Source organism: Pleurodeles waltl, chromosome 6 (assembly GCF_031143425.1).
Source record: "Pleurodeles waltl isolate 20211129_DDA chromosome 6, aPleWal1.hap1.20221129, whole genome shotgun sequence".
NCBI classification, from domain to species: domain Eukaryota; kingdom Metazoa; phylum Chordata; class Amphibia; order Caudata; family Salamandridae; genus Pleurodeles; species Pleurodeles waltl.
The window spans coordinates 1,503,192,318-1,503,213,899 of NC_090445.1; the positions used below are offsets into that span (position 1 = coordinate 1,503,192,318).

General features: G+C 41.4%; 1 protein-coding gene across 1 annotated transcript in view; it reads right to left on the minus strand.

Annotated features, from left to right (window-relative positions):
* The window catches only part of PLCH2 (phospholipase C eta 2), a 1,343,524-nt gene that overhangs the window by 522,068 nt on the left and 799,874 nt on the right, over window positions 1–21,582 (minus strand). The window contains exon 3 of the mRNA XM_069240985.1: window positions 7,334–7,480. Within this exon, the coding sequence (XP_069097086.1) occupies window positions 7,334–7,480 (147 nt within the window). The remainder of the gene's footprint in view (window positions 1–7,333; window positions 7,481–21,582) is intronic.

The following is a 21,582-nucleotide window of genomic DNA, read 5'->3' on the forward strand; positions in this document are numbered from 1 at the left end:
TGTGTGAATTATATAATCAATAATATAAACAATTGCTTTACGTGACTTATCCTGAATATCATGAAATAAATTATAAATTATATGTTGTTGAATGACCCTAAAAATGTAATCTAAATTAATCCAAGCATTCAAAGACAAATACATGTCAGCGATTTTCTCCAGTCTGCTGAGAACACGGGAATTCATATCTATAAAACTCAGACACTAGGACAATCATCTTGCATGGCTGAAAGTCAAGTTAGTGCAGATAGGCATTGCGGGGTTAGAAAGTGCAACATGCTATAAGTGCTATTCAAATTAATAAATAAACATTACTATGAGGGGACAGTACTCCTGTTCAATAATATAATACTACTGAATATGCACATACTCAAAATGTTCATTTGCATTTGGCGAGGGAGGGGAGGAATAAATCATTTATATTTACATCTGTATGTGCCAATTATAATTGACAAACTCATTCATAATCATAAAAATACCTATATGGCCAAATTCTTCAGACTCAACAACTGCCCACATTTCCCGGGCTATACATAACATTGATAAATATGTGGAGATATTTTTCCAAAGCCCCTGAAAAACCATGAAGGTGCAATCTAATATGTGTAATGAGAAATAACTCCCCAATTGCACTGGTACAGAAATGAAGGAAAAGTAGCATAACCGTGTGTATATACATATACCAATCGAATTATTGATACCCCAATTTCAAACTATTCATTGTCATGATTTTAGTAATGCTCCACTTTATACATGTCACAAAACGGTGTTTCCAACCATGTAAGGACTATTTAACAACACAGCTTCATGTGACCCTCTATTCATATATGCATGCTGCCTATTTCATTATTATCAATCTATGCTCTAAGATAATTGGGGTACAAGAGGTTGCACTATTTTTAAGGAGCATTGTTATCGGTCTTGACCCAAAAGTAACCCAACATAAAAATATTATAATGAGTTTGAGAAAAAGAGCATCATGAAGTCAATAGAACAGGGCTGTCCCCAAAACAAATGTGCTAAATGAATAAATAAAAGGACCATGATGAATCATTAGTACGTTACACCATGTGCAATGAAATATAAAAACATGCTAAAAGAAGTTCTAAGGGTGTAGCCTAACAGAGCTAACTGAGCACAGTAAGGAGACTTGAAAAATTATCAATTCCCTATATCAACTACATACTGAATCTAAAAGGTTCACCTACATGGATGCCGAAATTAAAGCTTAAGGGAAAAGCTAAAAATTGAACAGCAGTATGTACAGATAATTTCTCATCCCTATTTAATCCAAATTGATATAATGAATATATATATATATATATATATATATATATATATATACACACATACACATATATAAAATCTTAATGGCAGTTGCCACTAGGTAGTTATAGTTAGGACCACGTTTCCATAGAAAAAGCATTTTTTTACCTACCTATATCTTTGGCACTCTTTGGCGAATCTTCACAACATTTTCCCAAAAAAGTGGTTTGGTGATTCTTGGTGCGCATGGAAAGTTTCGGTTCATCTGAAAAAAGGGTTTCAAAAACGTTGTGTTTCCCATGTTAATTCCCCTAGGATCTGTCAATACGTCTACAGCCCGAACCGCTGGACAGAATTACACCAAATTTGGCAGAAAACTAGTTGTCGGTACACAAATTGTGTTTTTTTTTAATTGGTGTAAAACATTTTTAGAAATGTAGAGAAACTCAATTTTATATGCCTCTGGCAAGGAAGTATTCGTGAACAAAGACAAACTTGTGCAAGGAAATGCACAGCTCTGATTAGCTGCCAACACTCAGGAAGTGTTGGCTGCCATCTTGGAACTTGGCTTCAGACGAGTCCCAGTAAAAAAGTTAAATAAATAAATAGGGCCAGTGTAGAGACCCCCTGACCCCATAGCACTGGTGGGGGAGTCCCAAAGGAACACCCCTCCAAGCAAAAAAACATTTTTCAATTATTTATTTGCCGCAAATTAGCTCTGGTGCTGGGGTCCCAAAGGGACCCTCCTGGGCTAGAAAGCACATTAAAAAACTTTTTACAGCAAATTAAATAAAAAAAAGCAAGTGCAGGCTCCTGCGCTTGTTTTTAAATAAGCCCCCCGGTGGGCCAGGTCCATGGGGCAGTCTTTTCTTTTTAATGAGGTGGGGGCACCTGGCTCCCCTAACAGCCCTGGGGACCACCTCCTCTTCAGGGCTATTAACAAATATCACTGGGGTTGTGCGTGGCTCCCCTGCCCCCCCGGGACCACCACCCCTAGGGCAAAAATATTTTTACATCACAGGGGAGGCCTAGTGAAGCTAATGATAGCCCTGGGGACTGCCACCCCCAGGCCCGGCTCCTGCTCTGTCTCGAGGTGGTCACCCAGGAACATAGCTGTATACTGTGACTTGGCTGCAGCTTTGTCACTATTACACAGCAAACACTTCGGTTTTTGACAGCAGGAACTGTCAAACAGGTCCAGCTATCAAAAACCAAAGCTTTCATCTCTGTCCCTGTAGATTAAATACTTCAGCAAGCAGGGAGCTGCTGTTAAAGCAGCTCCACGCTTGATGAAGCAATGGCACGTCAGGGGAGGCTTTGAGGCTTCCCCAGAAGTACCAGATAGCCCGTATAGGGTTTGTGTTAAAAAAATTTAAATGTAGGGACCATGGGGGAGCCCTTAAGGGCTCCTCCTCAGTCTCTGAAACGCCGTAAAGGGCTAAAAAAAATTAAAAACAGATGACAGCTCTGTGTGAAGGTCACAGACATTCACATTGAGCGTTGAAGGTTCGAGTCCAGCTGAACTAGTTTCCCTCTTCTTTTTTTTTTTAACCACAAATCTTTAATGTTGATACTGAAAGGTAATATAACTCTTTTTAAATGACAAATAGAATCCCTTCCCTGTCACTGATAGAGGACTTCCCTTCCCCCACCCCCTCCTCAGATGCCCCCTCACACCTCTTCCTCTCCAAACCCCCCTAAATTCACGCACGCACACATGCATACACACACCCATTCCCACATTCATCCACGCATGCATACATCCATTCACACACACATCTGGACACACATTCATACATACACGCAGATATGCATTCACAGAACACAACATACACTCACTAACACCTCCAAACATGCACACACATTCAACACAGAACACACACCCACATACACGCATGCACAAACATTCGCACACACCCCCACACACACACACACACAACACCCCAACTCCCTCCCCTGTCGGAGCATCCACTTACCTGTGTTCAGGGGTCCTCCGGCAGAAGACGGGACAGGGTGCTGCTGCCACCAGCAGCGTCCGCCAGCAGAAAACTGCCAGGCCGAAATATAGGTCATAATATGGCAGCAGCTCCACCTCACCACCATCTGCCGGCATGGAAACAGCCAGATCTCCGCCATCCTTCTGGCAGAAATCCGGCTGTGGTCATCATACGGTGGACGGGTGGTAGCCTCAGCTATGGTCTTTTGGTGGCCGTCGCCGTGGAGGTTGACGGTTTTTACCACCAATATCATAATGAGGGGCTAAGTCCCAGATTTATACTTGCTTTACGCTGAATTAGCATCAATTTTTTTTACGCTAATTCAGCGCAAACCTAACTCCAAATTTATACTTTGGCACTAGACCAGTCTAGCACCAAAGTTTTGGAATAAAAGTAATTTTTTCCTAGCGGGAACCTACCTTGCGTCAATGAGATGTAAGGTAGGCGTTCCTGGGCAAAAAATTACTCTAAAGACCAAGCGCCTTATTTATCCTCCAGTGCAAAAATGGTGCATGGCCTCAATCATGGTGCTAAGCTTGCTTAACGCCTGGGTCAGGGCAGGTGTTAGGGGACCTGTGGGCCTATTTCCATGTTGGAACACCATGGAATAAGCCCAAAGGAGCCCTCTCCAGGCCCCAGGGGCACCCCCACCCACACCAGAGGGACAGAGGAGGATTAGGGACGCCATCCCAGGTAAGTAAATGTGAGTAGAGGTGAGTATTTTATCTTTTTATTCAAAGTGCCATTGGGGGCCCTGAAATGGGTCCCCCTACTTGCCACTGGATGCAATGGACATGCCCAGGGGTCCCTTATCCCCTGTGCTGGCCATTGGGGTGGTTGGCATGACTCCTGTCTTTTATAAGTCAGGAGTTCTGTGGTATGGTAGGTTTAGCGCCAAGAAATGACTCTTGGCTGGTTAGAGTCATCTTTTTTTACTCTAATCAGCCTGACGTCATTTTTTGGTGCAAAAAAACTCCTTCTCCCATACTGCCAACCCCACCCGTCTAATGTAATTTTCCATGACGTTAGAGCACCCTTTGCGCTGGATTGTGCCATTTCATAAATAAGACTCCCGGCTGGTGTTAGCACAATTCTTGCATAAAAGAAGTATAAATCTGGCCTAACTATTTCCACCATTGTTGAAAAGTGGGAGAGCCCATGACTCATGAGATGTGAAGCTTTGACTGTATCATATTGGCCATCCCTGCCTCAAGACTGATAACAAATAGGATGCTACCCAATGCGGATCTGCATGCGTATAGTTCACGAGTGTTGTGTTTTTATCACAGTAGTCATGAAACCAGAACCAGGATACAAGTGGCTAAAACCCATGCACCAAGGTAAAGGTTGTTTTTCTCTGTCAGATCTTCACAAAATGCATTCTGAGAGAAAATAAGCAGTATTTTGGGGCAACATTTAGGACCACTGTGGTAATAATAAGAATGACCACTGCACTGTAATAATAAGTGCGTGAATGGGTATTTGGTTTTTTAACCAGCATATGGTTTTGAACTGCATTTCTATTTACTGGCATAACAAAATATCTCTCTCGCTCTCTCTTACACACACACACACACGCTGACATAGAGAAGATAATACCACAGAAAAAGTTGCAATCAGACTCGCTGTATGATTCCAAGTTCAGCTGGATGAACTGCACTGCATGTTGCAACATGAAACACCTTAAGCTTCTTTAAAATGGGGATTTATGATTTTATTTGCACATATTTTCACGAAAATCTATGCAACACAAGACTCTACCAGCCAACAGTTATGTAACTTTCATTTCCTCCTGCGGTATGGTCTAAATGTCACTGAGCTTCAGCAAAACGAGGAACGGGCTCAGCAGGCTCAGCATGTAATTCTGCAGATTACACGCTATAAGATCCTATCTGTCCCAGACATCTGGCGGTCACATGAACGTGAAATGTCTATGCTTTACTGCACGTAACAATGAGCTAAGTAGTGTATCTCTGCGGGAGTCTCTTGGTTGAAATTTCTAGGTTCGTGGTTTGCATTTAGACCTCTTATAAAGGGCTAAATGAAAATATCAGGTCCTCCAAGTGTGGGCAAATGAGAAGGAACTTGAGCAAATCTTTCCTCTATGTTTTCAGCATGTGCCAATCTTCTATTAAATCACATTTATGGACGTAAAAGTGGGTGCTCACCCCTTGCCTATATCTTCTCTGTCTTGCCTCATACGGTTGCTAAATTGTCCTGATTTGCCAAATGTTTCATCACCCACTAATCTTTCATTTTTAGGGGCGAGCGCAAAGCGCTCCGTCCTTCTTCTAATCTCTCTTTAGGGGGGATTTTAACCACGCCCATGTTACGTCAGTCACTTTCATTGGTTTGTGGGCTTGCCTTTTAAAATCCGCTTGTTTTCATTTGTGAAAGGCATACGTACGTCATGCCTTTTCCGGTGTTTAGCCTTCTTTGAGAGCACCGGTAAACTAATGGAAACATACGAGGCTCCATGTTTTCTGTATGGTTTCTGGACAACTTTGTCTCTTTATTTCACAGTGCAATCACACTATGTTTTACACAGCACGATCCTGCTCGTTTTTTTCATTTAATATGGCAAGAAAAGTCCGATTGGGAGTTTACAACTCTAATAGCTCTAACTCAACGTGATGCGAGACCCGTTGCATCCCTGATTTTCCCTGTTTTCATTTTTCCTTGATCCTACTGCTGATCTTCATGCCAGCATGTTATTCCTTTGGACACACAGGGCCTAATTACAACCTTGGCAGAGGGAATTATTCCATCTCAAAGGTGACGATATCCTGCCCGACGTTTTACAAGTTCCACAGGACATAATGGAACTTGTAATATGGGCTGGCAGGATATCTGTCATGTTTGGGACGGAGTAATCCCCTCCACCAAACTCATGAGGCCCTTAGTGTCCCCAGCACCTACTTCCTGAGAGTTTTCTAGTGTAGCTTTTGTGTTACCTTCCTTGTTGAGCTCCGGTTTCTGGCTTTTCCCCCTTCTTTCCCTTTTTTTGAGACTTTTGTTAATTGGTCACCGATTTTCAAATGAAACCAAAGTAAGAGGTTTCTGATGTATGACCACCAAATCAGTGTTTCTCAGAATGAGAGAATGGCCATTCAGTTCTTTTCAAGAAAATGCAAATCATTTTTTAAGAAGTGTATGCAGTCCTGGAGAGCACAGCAGAAGATTTGTGTCCAGTTATAGAGATCACATATTGAGTATTGTGTCCAGTTCCGGAGAGCATGACTTGAGTGTGTGTCCACATATTTAATAGTTTGTCTAGTAGTAAAAGGTTTGTCTAGATCATTATAATCAGTACTAAAAGCAGGCCCTGAAGAAATATTTTTAGAGATCCTATGGTAAAATCTATAAAGTTTAGGGGGTCTCTGATGGAGATTTGTTTAGTTCTAGAAGTCACAGATTGTGCAGGTTTTAAAACATCATGTGAAGAACTGCATCAATCACAGGAGGGCTTGTCAGGTTTATTTAGCTATAAACAACATCAATGCAAAATTGTATCAGGTTGTATCAGGTTCTGTAACCTGAATACCCAGAAGCATGTAGACAGATTAGAGGCAGTTCTGAGCAGTCTACCAAAAATGCTGCATGTGCTAAATGGAACCTATGTACATTGGAAAGGTGCAATGGGGCTGGGGGCTGAGATAAATACTGTAAAATAATGTGAACAAATCCAACTGTACCAAACAGAGATATTTTTTACAGAAAGAATGCTTGAAGGACAGAAGATTTTTTGATGAGTGTGAGGGAGGACTCTCAGAAGTAGTAAACAGATGAAGGGCCCGAAAGAAAAAGTGAAAGAGCCAAATACAGTCTAGTAAACAAAGGAGCCTGTGGTAATAAAGAATATCATATACAATATATTAGTTAAAAGCAGGCAAGTGTTTACTAGACACATTTTTATCAACCACAAAAGACTCGGTTTCTATGAACAGGAGTATTGTCAGAATAAATGTGGCAACAAGTTTCAGTCACGCCTTCATCCCATGCATTTATTGATACACTTTTATGACGATATAAGCCATCACACGCAGCTTCAGAAAGGTATGTGAACTCACTTTTGGCCTTCTCATTTTTCCTGGATGGTCTCCAGCGAATACAGGACTTGTGTTCATCTAGGTAGTAGAAGCGGACGAGGCCTTTGGAGCTCCCTCGCAATTTTATCATCTGGGTACCTGCTTGCATAGAACTCATACATCTTTCCACTGGAAAAATATAAAAATAGTCTATAATTAACAAAACTTATTGTTCTGACAATAAAGTAAATGTGTGATATGGTCAATCATCAGATCAAGAATTTGTGTAAATAAACTCAAAATGGGACAGGGAATTTGATGGTACAGGTTGAAACGAAAACAACGTCCGATGAAGAGGAGGGAAGAGACATGGAAGGTGGAGACAATGGGAACTGTAGCAGAAATAGATTTATTAACTTAGAGTTAATATACATAAGACCAAACTCACTCAACAAAATTACTATCACAATGACATATTTATTTATAAAGTAGTTAAGACACTTTTTATCCTCTGATAGTTTATACAATTTCGATATAAAAACGTTTAGGGGTGCTCAATTTCACACAAAATATATCCATCAAATAACAGCCATATTTGAAAGGGGTAAATCCCACAGGTTAATCAAACAAAAGTGAACCACAGTATAATTTAATGTATGTGAAAACACCCTGATTATTTAAAGTGATCACCATAAACCACTGAACTTGGTCTTTGAGTTTCGAAAGGTAAGTAACTTAAATTTCATCAATGTATTATAATAATAATGTTTAATAAATGTAATCAATCGACTTGATACAAAGTTACTGCTCTTTTCATAGCTCAGTAAGCCTTAAAAATGAAGTGCAAACTAAATGAAAGAATTTTATCCGTCAGCTGCAAATGACATAATTTATCCAATTTATAGGAAAATTATTTTGCCTCTCCATCTGTGAAAAATTCTGTTGCCAAAAACAAGGGTTTAAAATGTTCATCCTTCATTCAAACGATTTGGAACAGACGCATAAAATGTGTCCAATTGTGTTTGATGCAAAAAAAATGATTTGCTTTCACTATGCGAAGCCAAACCCCAATAAACTGCAAAGGCAAGAATGTACTTAGGTAGTGAAACGAGATCATCTTAGTTTTTTGTTGCTGTACAGTTTTATATAATTATATGCTAAATCAGACTTCCCAATTTCCAGAGCAGATACTAATTTTAATAAAAAATAAATCAATAGAATTCGAAGTGATTTCTAGCAAATAAACTGCATCAAAGAGTTACCTAGTGCCTCTTTGTAAGGTATAACATAAAATGAGAATATGCATAAACTTAGATGCGAATGATCCCAAATTCAGTTTAAGAAGAGATACGTTTATGAAGACTAAAATGGCAACATGGACTAGCAATTGGCTGTCTGTAGTAAAAGCTAAAAATTAGAAGTCACCTGCAGAGATCAAAGGATGATCTTATATTGGGGAGAACTAGCTGGTACACAAGCCAATTAAGCTATGCAACTAGCTGGCTGTCCGTGTGTCAAGGTTTGCAGATCTGTGCTGAATAGAGAGGGAGATACCTTAAGAGCTGGTTAATTTAATGATGAAATATCGTCAAATTACATCAATTCTCATGAGGAACAGGGTTGTGCTAGGCAGGCCATGTTTAGGAACAAGAGCAAAAAGAATGTTTGAAAGGATATTGCTTGATCGTATTGGTAAGACAGGTGTAGGGCGCAGGATAGTGTCATTGACTGATTCTAAGGCCAGATTATAAAACATCTGCAGTGTTGTGTTTGTAGCTGAGGAGCATCTGTCAAAGTAACTTGCAAAAGAGAGACTGGCCTAGTAATGTAGTCAGCATTAACGGATTGCTCAAAGTCTTGGTTGAGTGGAATGAGAAGTTAGGCTTCTGATGCGAGTGAAACTCACCAGGGATGACCTTTCTTACCACCAGTCCAAACACCACCTATATGACTAACTCATTAATCAGATTATGACCAAGAGCCAATTCCTGTTTGTCCCTATTGAAGAGGTCACAGAGCATGCTTCGACCACCCAAGGATTAAAAGCATTGTGGGGAGTCCTGGGGCTTTGTGAGATAAAGGTCTGCCTTGGACAGCCAGGTCGAGGTATAGACAGACCCCAGGTCTTCAAGTTTAAAATGTAACCATGCCTCAGGTCAGCCAAGCTGAAGGGACGGGCCTTGTTTGATCAGGTTGAGGTGTAGTTGGGTTTTGGGTCAGTCAGATTCTCACTACTGGATCTCAATCAAAGTGTTTTGCTACACAGTGAAGCAGACAAAACTAAAACATCCTCTGAGTGGGAACTTCTTTGCAGCCTCTTGCTTGACAGAGCTGATTCTAGAGCTTGATTTGTAAAAAAAATAAACAAATGAGTGTAGTGACCCGAGTTTTCTAAAAAGCCTCTATTTTCTCATTTTTAAGATTTTTTTCGTCATTGCTTTCTTCCTTTGTCACCGTTCTCTTATCTTTCTCTTGTTCCTTCTTGCTCCGTTTTCTGTTTTTATTTTCTATCTTGCTCTGGCTTAAGGCATTATGATGATTAATAAATCCTTGTTCCCAAAATCAGCACCACAAATTAAGCACTGACTGATTCCTATTTACAATAAAAAAAATAGGAAGCATCTGTTTGAATAAAACAATGATAGAGCATATAACTTAACCCCCTATGTTCACCACTTAATTATAGATAAGGCTCCAGGCTTTATGGTATTTATGTTTTCACATTCACGTCTAGATACATTTTTTAAAAATGGCACTAACAAATTGTTGTTGACACAACCTCCAAAAAAATTATAGCACAAAAATGGATATGTTGGGGGAGCAATGGAGGAATGGTTGGGCAGAAGCAATAAGGGGAATAAAATACAAATAAACCTGGGTGGGAGGAGGAGAAGGGGCAAAGCAGCTCCCAAGGGAGACAGCAACACAGAGTGTGGGAGTGGGAAACAGATAAGAGAGAGAAACACACAAGAGAGAAAGTAACAGTAAGCATGGGGTGGGGAGAAGCTACACAAGAGGTAGTAGTACAAGAGGGCGGGAGCAGCAAGGAGTATACAAGAATGGTGGCAGGTGTTTGGTGGAAGGATTCAGCACACATAGTAAAAGACTAGGAATCATATGCGCTCTCTTGGAGTTCTGAAACAAAAGAACAAAGTAGTTCCCTAAATGTGAACAGTTGAATGATACAAGCCAACCAAAGGAAAGGATGATAAAGAACTATGCTCCAGAGGAGGGACAAACTGAAGAGGTAGTAGTCAAACAATTCAACATGAAGCAAGCAAATGAGAGTGACAATGAGGCCAACCCATGGTAAGCAGTTGACAGGCTCTAAGGCCACTAAGTTTTTGGAAAGTCCTCAATAGGTCTTTTGCAACCAGAGAGTTTGTGCTCTCTGGTAGGCAAGACCTAACGAATACAGGCAGGGTGATTTTCTGCCTATGATTATCTGTAAAAGTAGAAGCTGGGAGCCTTTATTATAAATAAAAGATTGTCATCTGAACAAAGTCAGAGAAAACAGCAGCATGTTCCTGAGCAAGTACACTTCTTCAGTTATCCTGCAAACTCCTTTAGTTACACCGGAGGTTTGCATAACTGTACTCCTGTAGGGGTTGGTAGAGTCTGTACACATTTGGGCCTGGCAGAACACACAGTTGTACACATTTAGGGTCTGGCGGAGTGCTAGGCTTAACATCTGCAGTGCCAGTCAGAGTGCTAGGAAGACATATGGGAGACCTAGAAGCATGAGACTATACAACTGCAGAGGTCTGAAAAATGTAATGCTGAACGCATGCAACACCTGGCAGAGTGTGAAGCTGTACACCTGCAAATCCTGGCAAAGGGTGAACCTTCACAGCCTGGACCGTACGGCAGATAGCAAGACTGTGCCTCTGAAGCACCTGGCAGAGTTTGATGTTGTAACCTGCCAGATGCTGGCAGAGGGTGAAGCTCCACATCCTGGTGACCTAGTAGAGCATGAGACTATACCCATGACGGGCCTGGCAGAGTGTACACTAGGAGTGCCTAGTAAAGGGCATTGTTCTACACTGGAAAATCCTTGCAGGACCTAAGGCCTTGTTTTACAAACACTTTGCATCAGGTTTGTGTTATGCTTTTAGTGCAAATGAGCTGCAAAGTGTTGTGGTGGGATTTACAGTTCAACACAAGTTTGCTTCAGCTTGTAACCTAAAGTAACACAAAGCTGCTCAATGCACTGAATTGAGTTACTCTGCATCAATGGGGAACTCCATGGATGGTGCATAGGTGTTACTGTACATCCATCTATGGGCTGTGACGCAAATCTATGTCTACAAAGTGTTATGCACTGGGATTTATGTCAAAATCCTGTGCCTCCGGAAGGCATGCATGACAAAGATAAATGTTTTTATTTCTCCTTGTTTTTCCCACTGCATGTGTGCTGCATCTGTACTGCCCACACACAAATGGAAACAGCTTAAATTTTAGGCCCAGATTTATGGTGGCCTTGCGCAATTCCAACACCACATTAGCATCATTTTTTTTAATGCTACTGAGGCGTTGGAAGGGCAAAAATGCTGTGCGATATTTACAAAGTGGCGCAATGCTTACACTGTGCTGCTTTGTAACCCCCTTGCGCCAAATTGTGGCTGTGCCAGACATAATGTATGCAAAGGAGGCGTTCCGCTGCTATGGGGGGCCGTAAAAATGCGCAAACTAATCTACGAGATTACTTTGTGTCATTTTAATCTGCATTTTCTAACACCTGCTAAGTGCAGGCGTTAAAAAGAGGCTCCCATTGGTGACAATGGGCCTACGGGTGCTTTGTGGGATTAGCATCATAATTTTTAGTGCAAATCCTGCAAAGCACCGGACTAGCATCACAATTATGATGCTAGTCCCCCTGACTACCACCACGGTGCGCCGTATTTTAAATACAGCGCATAGTGACGCAAGTGAGTCTGTTGGCATACAGCAGCCAAAAGTGTGCCTGTGCAGGGACATAACAGAACAGCGCCACGTCCTAGTAGATATGGTGCTATTCTGCTCTCTCTGTGATGCAATGAACGGCAACAACTTTACTTGTTGCGCTGTGTTGCTTGACCTCTACCTGAATCTAGGACTAAGCTACTACATTTGGAGGGCTTGGCAAAATGAGAGGAGCTACCCCTGGAGGGCCTGCAGCGTGACTCAGTACAATTACAGGGCCTGGTACGTGTGAGGTGGTACACCTGCCTATTGTTACCTGATGACACAGCATAGTCTAATTTCTTTCCCAAACGCCGAACCCCCATTTAAACTGGAAAGTTGTTCGTGTTTCGCATCGGCCCCGCGCCTGATGAATAATTCAAGCAGACATTCTTGGATACAAATTGCTCTGAAATTAGCCTTGTTTCCCAGTGTATTGACGAGACATTAAAAATTAACGCCAGCCGGTTATTAAAACTGCGCAGCGAAATCCCTCAAAAGGACCAGCTGCCGAAGCGAAACCGGCCTCCAAGGGTCAGTTCCCACAAATGGCTTTCGTTCCACAGAGGCAGCCAAGTTCACGCGCTCCGGGAACAGCGGAAGTGGAGCGGGGGGAGGCGGAATGCCTCCACAAATGCACTGCACCTTGTCTGCTGGCTGTTGAACTTGCCAAATTATTCCATTGTCGGTGCTCGAAATGAAAAGGAAACGAATACGCTTCTTTTATCACAGCCCTCGAAGAATTTCTATTTTATTACATTTCGCAAAGTTTTTTGAAAAGTTAAAGAAAACCGTTCCCTCGTGGCGAATGTTTGCAAAGTAACACCCCATTTGACCAGTGTATAATTTGTCAAAAAAAGCATAAGTGAAAGTGCCCAAACTTTTTTTCAGTAACGTGCCACATGACGCTACCTAATGTCCCATTACAAAGTACCGGGGCTACTTGTTTGATTTCATCTTATGCCTCTTTCTTCCTCCACTCTACCCTTCTCATCATTTTTACAAGGTCTTTTGCATCCTTTCTTCTTCACGTTGCCACTGATTTCCTCTCTTTCTCTTCCCCCTTCTTTCCCCACTTTCTACCTCTGTCTTTCTTGGTATGTGCCAAAGTGTGAAGATGAAAAATGAGTCAGACTCCCCTAAAATGGCCTGTGATGCCCACCACCTGTAACCACCATCACAAATAAGGACTTCGTGCAATCATTCACAAGCAACAGTTCAGGCAGCAAGAAGTACCCAGCAAACACTGGCGATGGAGGTGCGAATTTTCAAAGTTTTTTTTTTTAAACAACCTTAGTGAAGGTCTATGTAAGCTTTGTCACACTGAAAAAGTTGTGAAGAGATTCACGTTTCTACATTTGGTCGAAAATCACGACGTTTGTGACGTTTTATGTTACCTATATATTTATCCTACACTAACCAAGTGGTTCAGCATAAAAAAATTATTGCTATACAATGTATTAACTCTTCTCCTGAGCACCACCACTGTCCACAGAAAAGATTCACATAAGAAATACTTGAAGAATAACATTCTGCCTACATTTTACCTTAACTAAGTTCAGATATGCATACGTTTATTAACTAAGTTTAAGAGTAAAAAATGTCTCGCGTTGTGCCATTTGTCTCGCTATGCACATGGGAAGGCGAAGGCAAACAGAGAAACTGCAAACCTCCTGAAGGACAAACATTGAGAATTTAATAAAACTTCACCAAAAGTTAACAATAAGTGTTATCCCCGTCTCCTCCCCATCCTCCGCCACGAGCACCACCTCTATTGCCCAATCCCGGCACCGAGTACGCAGGACACGGAGGTCTAGCAACAGAGTGAGGCATACGAGAGGTAGTGGAGGCAAGAGCTGCCATTAAGAAGTGCGGCAAATGTGTGGACCACTTTAGGAGGTGGCAGCTGAGGTGTGATGGTTTTCAGGGTAAAAGCAGCCCTCGTGGTACAGACATCCACAGGAGCAGGGCAGGATAGGAGGTGATACCTTAAGGCTCACCACGATGCAATAAGATATTGGGGATATACTTTCTCAAGGCCGTTAGCGTAGCAAGTGTGACACTGGGGAGCACGCAGATAGGTATAAGCACCAGAAGCAAGGCAGCCGTGCTAACTCTTTACAAATGTATAAACGTACAATCTGTTCCTCTTTTTAGGGAATCATTTGGGTCTTTCTATCCAGTACTGAAGACTACACCAAGAACATAGGACTCAGTTATAAACTGTTAACTGGAACATTGTGTCCAATTCTGGAGGCCTCGTATGCAGCACTGTGAAAAAGGTTTGGAGGACACATCTCTAAATGTATGACTACAAATTGTAGACAGTCCTCCTGAGGCAGTCAGTCAACATAATGCACAATTGTACTCATCAGTCATCAGGGGAGATCAATCAATTTCAGTTTGTGTATGTGGCAGAAAATAACAACATGCGGATATGAGAAAAGATATTCACCTTCATAAAGAGAATAAACAAAGCACAAGATCCTGGTTTTAGAAAATACATTTTCAACAGTGAATAGAAGAAGGTGATGCAGGGGAAACTCAGCAGTAACGAAAACAGCAACAATAATCACAGCAAGAACAAGAACCTCAATAAATAAAACGTCAGTAAGTAAAAGGTGTCACTATAACCCAGCTCAATAGCTTTCCACATCAGCAATACTGGTGACACCACCTATTCTCTTAACTTCCAACCTTCGGTCTAAGTTGTTTATTTGGCACATAGTGATTCAGAAAAGCATTGTTGGATTTAAATTTCTCTGAAATCTTCCTTGCACTGAGACACTGGTTAGCTGCAGCAGAAGCATTGAGCGTGTCACAAACAATGGTTGAGATGAGTGAAAATAGTGATGATGGATGGACACAACAGTGCTGTGTTGAGCACAATGATTATGAGCCTGACCCTGCAAAAGGTGCATGATTTAAGGGAGATTTCGGAGGGCAGAGGTGATGAATGGCCCTCCTCTGCCTCCTTGTGGGAGTAAAATTGAGGAAACATCTAGGAACGCTCATCAAGAACAATTGTACACCATTCACACATTCTTAACGCGTATTGCTTGTACCTGGCTCAATTGCTGTTGATGAGTTCATGGTGGTAGGTACACCATCCAACACTGCAGAACTATAAAGCTGCAAAGAAGAAACTAGTTTCTACAACACTTAAAACACAAATGTGGGAGACACAAGACAAGTTCACTGCTAAAACAGTTCCTGCTGTACTTCTCCACGTGTAAAATACTCCACAGCAAGACATTTTCTTACAAGTGAAGAATGCAAGCTTATGTTAAGTAGACTAGCATTGACATGTTTTCATGGAAACAGTGGTGCATTTTTATGACAGTATTGTGACAAACAAGGTTGCAAGTCAGAGAAGTCCAAGGTTTACTAAGGTGAGATGGCGTGGTTTAGTTCCTATGTCTGCAGGCACCCAATAAGGAACAGTTCAGTTGCTGTGTTTACTTATAAAAATGAAAAATATTTCATTAAAGGTTCTTCAAGCCTCAGGGCATCTCAATGTAGCAATTCTTGGGGAGCCTAATTTTTACAGCTGCCCCTCTTCACACAGGACCTGGTTCTCCTCTCTGGGAACCTGGCATTTTTCCTGGACCCAGGGTCTTCCTAAGCAGCCCCACAGGGCATGCCTGCACTCTCCAAGTCATACAACCTCCTTTGGCCATTTGATGAGCACCTAGGTCAGCAGCACTCTGTGGCTCCCTCCTTCTGAAGGTCACACTCTCACAGCACCAGTCTAATGAACATCCAGGGGAATCCACCAGGCCCTTTAGTAGGTTCATTGTGTTGCTGTCCCGCAGATGATGTAGGGGCCTGACCCTGGAGAAACAAGTCCAAGACCCTGTGTGCCAAATTAAACCAGATACCTTTCAGTTTGTCTTTGCAGTAGGTGTTAGCTGTCTTCTCTCTGCTACCAGAGCACTACTCACGCATCACTTCTCCCAGGTAAGTCTGTTTGCCACAGTCTCTTCTTTATGCAGGTGTTTTCATAAGGGACTGGAATGTTCTAAAAAATAAGGTGCCTATGCCCAATCCTAAGGTGACACTTTACTTCTCTTCTGCCCCAACCCTCCAGCACAGCATTTTGGGAATTTACAAGATGCCACCACAAATGGTATGCTGAAGGAAAGCTTAAGTAAGGCCTGACCCTAAACTGCCACAGCTGCCTTGCACCATCCCTCCAAAACTCCAGTGACTGGCTCCAGATGTCCTGCTACCATCTAGATTTCTTTGATGTTGAGCCTTCCCAGGCCAGGTGCAATGTGAAAAGTAATTAGTACGTGCAGATTTTACTCCCACCCTCTCCTCTCAAAGGAGCAAGCCTAATTACTAACAAGTTACCCTACTGTGTAGGGTGGCATTTGATCCTGCAACTGGCCAGCAGCACGATTCACTTGACCAGCAGGGTGATTCAAAGGCCCAAATATAATTAGGAGCTAAGTTGAGAAAATGATCAATCCTGAAGTGGCACAAGGAGTGTAGATATGTAGAAATTAATATCATATCCAAATTCGGAATCCTGATTTACCATAATATCGGTGCATTAATTAAGTCTTTATGCCTAACTATGACAAAACTGTAGGTTGGTGCACTTGTTGCTCTTAGTGTATAATTCTGTGACGCACACACAATTTTTAGTAATCACGACAGATGTACATTCTCACACTATTAATGCCTATTCATATAACAAGGCATACCCAGGTCAGCAACAATCCCTGAATGGTCGCTTCAGTGAAAGACTACCTGTGTGCAGACATTAGGCTGAGATAAATGGTGTACAGATGCCACAAGTCCAAAGTCTCTTACCCTAGTGGTGCCACAGCAGACCTTTTCTTAAAAGACAGACACCAGCAGTTAGCACACCCAATCTATTATAACAAACCTTACAATCAGTGTGACTCATGCGTTGTGACTCTCTCAGGGCACAAGTCCATAGATCAGGTAGTCGATATAGTGAAAATTCCAAGGAATTAAATTAGCAGGACCCATTTTTTAAAATCACTACTGGAAGATTGGACATGGCAGAGTTTTCCTGAAAATTTAGAAAAGAACTTACAAATATTGTAACTTCTCCAGGCCAGTTCTTCTAAAATGCACTAGCACAGTCAGATAATTTACTAGTCAGGCTGGATTTGGCTGACTCTACCACATTTCACCAGTCTTCCATAGACAGCAGCCTGCCAATATAACTGAAATGTCCTCATATTCCTGTAGACTTTGTGCTAAACACCAGAAATAAACAACACACAGTCCTTACTTCATTCAGAGCACGATTGTAGCGGTTTTCAGAGTCAAAGTCCAATTTTCAGATGACAGTGCAGTCACAGTAAAAGGAAGATGACTCTGACATACATAGCTTCCAATTTAAGGATATATAAAATAGTTTTACAAAGGTTTGCAAACTATGTAATCCTCCCTTTTTGAAAGAAACGTTCACTTTGAGAAAACAGTCATATTTTATTTCATCAATGATCAAAGATACTTATTGGTCAGATGCAAAACCTGCCTCCTAGTCCTACGTATTGTATCTGCTGCAAGAAGAATTATAACCTCAACAGTGAAGATGTCAATAAGCAATAGTGGCAGAGATGGTGAAGGGTCGTCATCATCCACGCAACAACACTCACAGCTTGCCTAAATTGAGAACGTGGAGTGCACTCCTGTGCTACTGATATCAGGATTCTGACAAAGATCAGCATTATCACTAGAGGTTGAAGCAGTTTTAGTCTCATCTGTGAAGTCAAGAAACTGAAAACTTCGCAAATGCAGACAAGATTTTCTACCTATGCACAACTTTGACACAGCCAAGTTCAACTTTTTTCTCGGCATTCAAATATCCTACACAACCAGGGTAAGACATCAGGTCGGAGAGAATTTCCTCCTAGATTTCCCTGCTGCCCCTTAGAACTGCTCCTAGTTGTGAATGGCAGTGAGAAAACACTGCAGCACAGTGAATACTCAGCCCGCTGGAATTCTATGCCTAAGAAGAGGGAGCAAAAAAACAGGTAAGCGGCAGTGCATGGCTGCTGTGGTGATTGCTGGTCTGGAGTGGCAGCAGGAATGTGTTCCTTCTATCACACAAGACACTCTACTTCCTTAACTCTGTCAATGTTTCGAAAATGTTTACACAAATTTGTGGAGTTCTGTGCTGTGCATTTTCGTGCTCACCATATTATTCTCCGTTGTATCCAGTCTCTAAATAGCCACTCAGATTAATGATTAAAAAAACGAGATGTTCCAATCAATCAATAAGCGGGTGACATAAAGAACAGAGCATTGGTAGCATTATCGAAATAGAATCAGGGAGTTTCCAAACATTTAGATGAAGAACGTGACTCTTGGAGTATTGGAAACTGATAGTTTAGTAACACTAAAGAAACGTGTGTATGGTCTCTTTGTTGTAGACATAAGTTACCTGAAACAAGGCCTAATATCTGTAAATGGTTTTATGTCATCACATCTCCTAAGCTAAACTCAAAGAAACCCAAATTCCTCCTCACACCACTCATCCCCCGCCAGTTCCCATCTCCAGGCTAGTCGGAAGAACATGCAACGAATGATTTTTTGTACTTAAGTCTCACAAACCAAATCATTATATTCACTTTTTGACTTAGAACTAGATTTAGATATTTGAATTGCAGCTATACTACTAATAGTTCTATCACTTTACGTCAGGAGTGCTGACAGGAACCTGCCTACATGACATACTGTTATCAGTCCTTTAAAGTATAGGTAAAGTGTTTTTTCATCAAAAGAAGTATTTCTCATACTCTTACTTCACATGCATTTGGCTGTAAGCTTGCATTGCGATGCATGAGGGGTAATTTTACATCTTAAAAGTACACTGAATCATCACCCACAAAAAGATTGATCTCCTACATGCTATTTAAAGACATTTATGATCACTCTCTGCAGAAGTTGTACTTTGCAAAATACTTTTGAATGGCTAGTATTACCAAAAGTCGTAACAGCCAATAAATGACGAATTATTCGACCAGATGTGTTTGGAAGGGTATTTTATAAAGATGTGTTGTGATGCTTATCACACAAAGTATTATCCCCTCTTTATCTTCCACCCCGTTTGTTTCCACCTCTTTATCTTCCACCCCGTTTGTTTCCACCTGTGACATGCCTTGTCAGTGGTTTTCCTCTGAACGTCGTCATTTGTATTTTTTATTGTTTTTTTACATATTCTGTCTTCCCCATTGTTCTTTCCTAACAACTTTCCACGCATGTTTTTTTCCTGTCATTTCACTCTGTATGAATTTTTCCATTGTTTTCTCTGTCCTGCTTGTAATTATTGTTCTTTCTCGTCTAGGTTGTCAGACAAAAAAATAAAAAACCTTTGCCAAAAGAAATAACCTCTAGCTACCTTGAGGTAATACTTGCAAGTATAGAAATACACTCACGCAGTTCCCGTGGCTTAAGACATTAAAGCCAGGCCAATTCACTTTGTCAGGGCGTGTTAGATTTTGTCAAAGAAAAGGTAAGCCTGTCTGTGAATAATTTGTGCTGTTTCTTGCACGTGGTGGGCACGAGGATTCACTTTTAGAGATTAGGAGGTATTTTTCATCATCAGATTAAACACGGAAAAAAGAAGACAGAAAGACAGAAAGGGGAGAAAGAGGGAGAATGACAAAGATAGGAAATCTCCATGCCCCGGCAGACCATTGGCGACCTTGGTATTTGCCTGATGACCTGCAGGCTAGAGTGCTACTTTCAGAGCTTGATGGGCTACGATAACCCAAACATGGCTCCTTTCTTGTCTCAGTTGCATGCAGGACTGGGCTGGTGTGAACAATTTTCCCACTCTTAATTTGGTGTCGGTGAAAGTATGGATGAAAATGTGCCTGCAGGGATGAGATAAAGAGACAGAAAATGCAGGGTGGTGGAAGTGACATCAAGGCTAGGTTGTCTTGCTATTCGTCAGCTTTAGCAATCGCAGAACTAGAGACAGAAAACAAACTTTGTAACTTGCTTTTTTTTTTTAATTAAGCGCGGAGTGAGTCCCTGGCATCTTTTAGGAATATGCTGGACAGTGATACGCTTAAGGGTTTTCTGTCTGTTTGAGGATTTGTAAAAAAAAAGCTTTTTTTTCGCGGTTTGCTTGATTCATCAAGCTGTAAAGAACCTGTTATTTTGCAAACCTTGACACTTCAAAAATCAAAGTCTGCTTGCGTTTTTCAAGGAAGAAAAGTGTCTGTTCCATTAATAAAAACACACCCGGGTACTGTTCCTAACAACCAGCTAATGGGATTTACAAAAGGGATTAGAATTTTTGCAGTCTGGAGCGACAGAGATTTATGTTTTCTTCAGTACCCCCTTATATCTGTTCCTTAGATCTATTATTGGCTGATCAATTGACCTATGTCTGGAAAAAAATCAGAATGCAATCAGGGGGCCTAGTATCGTCTCATGAAACAGAAGCTTGGTCTCCAATCTGCTAACGTTGCCATGGAACCCAGAGATCAAGAAAAAAATGTGTTCCTTCATGCTCGCATCTAATACACTTAAGCTCCCTTAGGATTGGGTGGATTAGCTCTGTTTTCCTTGATTTGCGCTTCAAACCGATTAGCCCATTAAAAACAAAATGTCTCCACGTTAATGACACATTAACGCTGCAGCCATCGAATACCACTGCATCGAGCACTCTTGGTGGTTTTATTTTTTAAATTTCTAAAACAACTATCTAGGGTTTACAGATATTTCTCGGAGTGAATATGAAAGGGGCATTGCAGAACACTGAGGTCCACCATTGCCAGAGGGTTTGTGGTAGGACATCAGTAGTTTAACATAAGTGGCACGAGGAGGTCAGGAAAAGCCAGGCATAGGTTTCATACATTATAGCTAAAAGTGGATTAAGCTTTAAACTTGCCTCAAAGTCGATAAACTTTGCCATTTTCAAAAGCAAGTGGTGTTTAGGTTCAACCCAAAGTGGCGTTTGAGCAGCACGGTCCAAAAGGTCACAGAAAGTGTAGAGCAGCAGGCTGCAGAGAATTGTTAGCATTGCAGTTATTGCAGCACAACGTTGGAACGTGAGTGGTTGCAATTTACCCACTAAAGTGACAAGGAATCCTAGTTAGCAGGGCCAAAGCGTTGTTGGTGCTCCTTCAACTGCAGACGACCTTGAATGGCAGAGGCAATAGTTCCCATTTCCCTGCACTATAGTAACGGTGCCCTCTTTTTAAATACCAACTTTGCATTTTTCAAATCTCGCGAGAGAGTAAACTTGGAACATTTCTCTAATACCACCCCTTGCATATTTGTAAGGAATACTAAAAACAGATGTGAAGGTCATGAAGTTATAGTTGCATGAAAATCATAGCGCTCTTAAT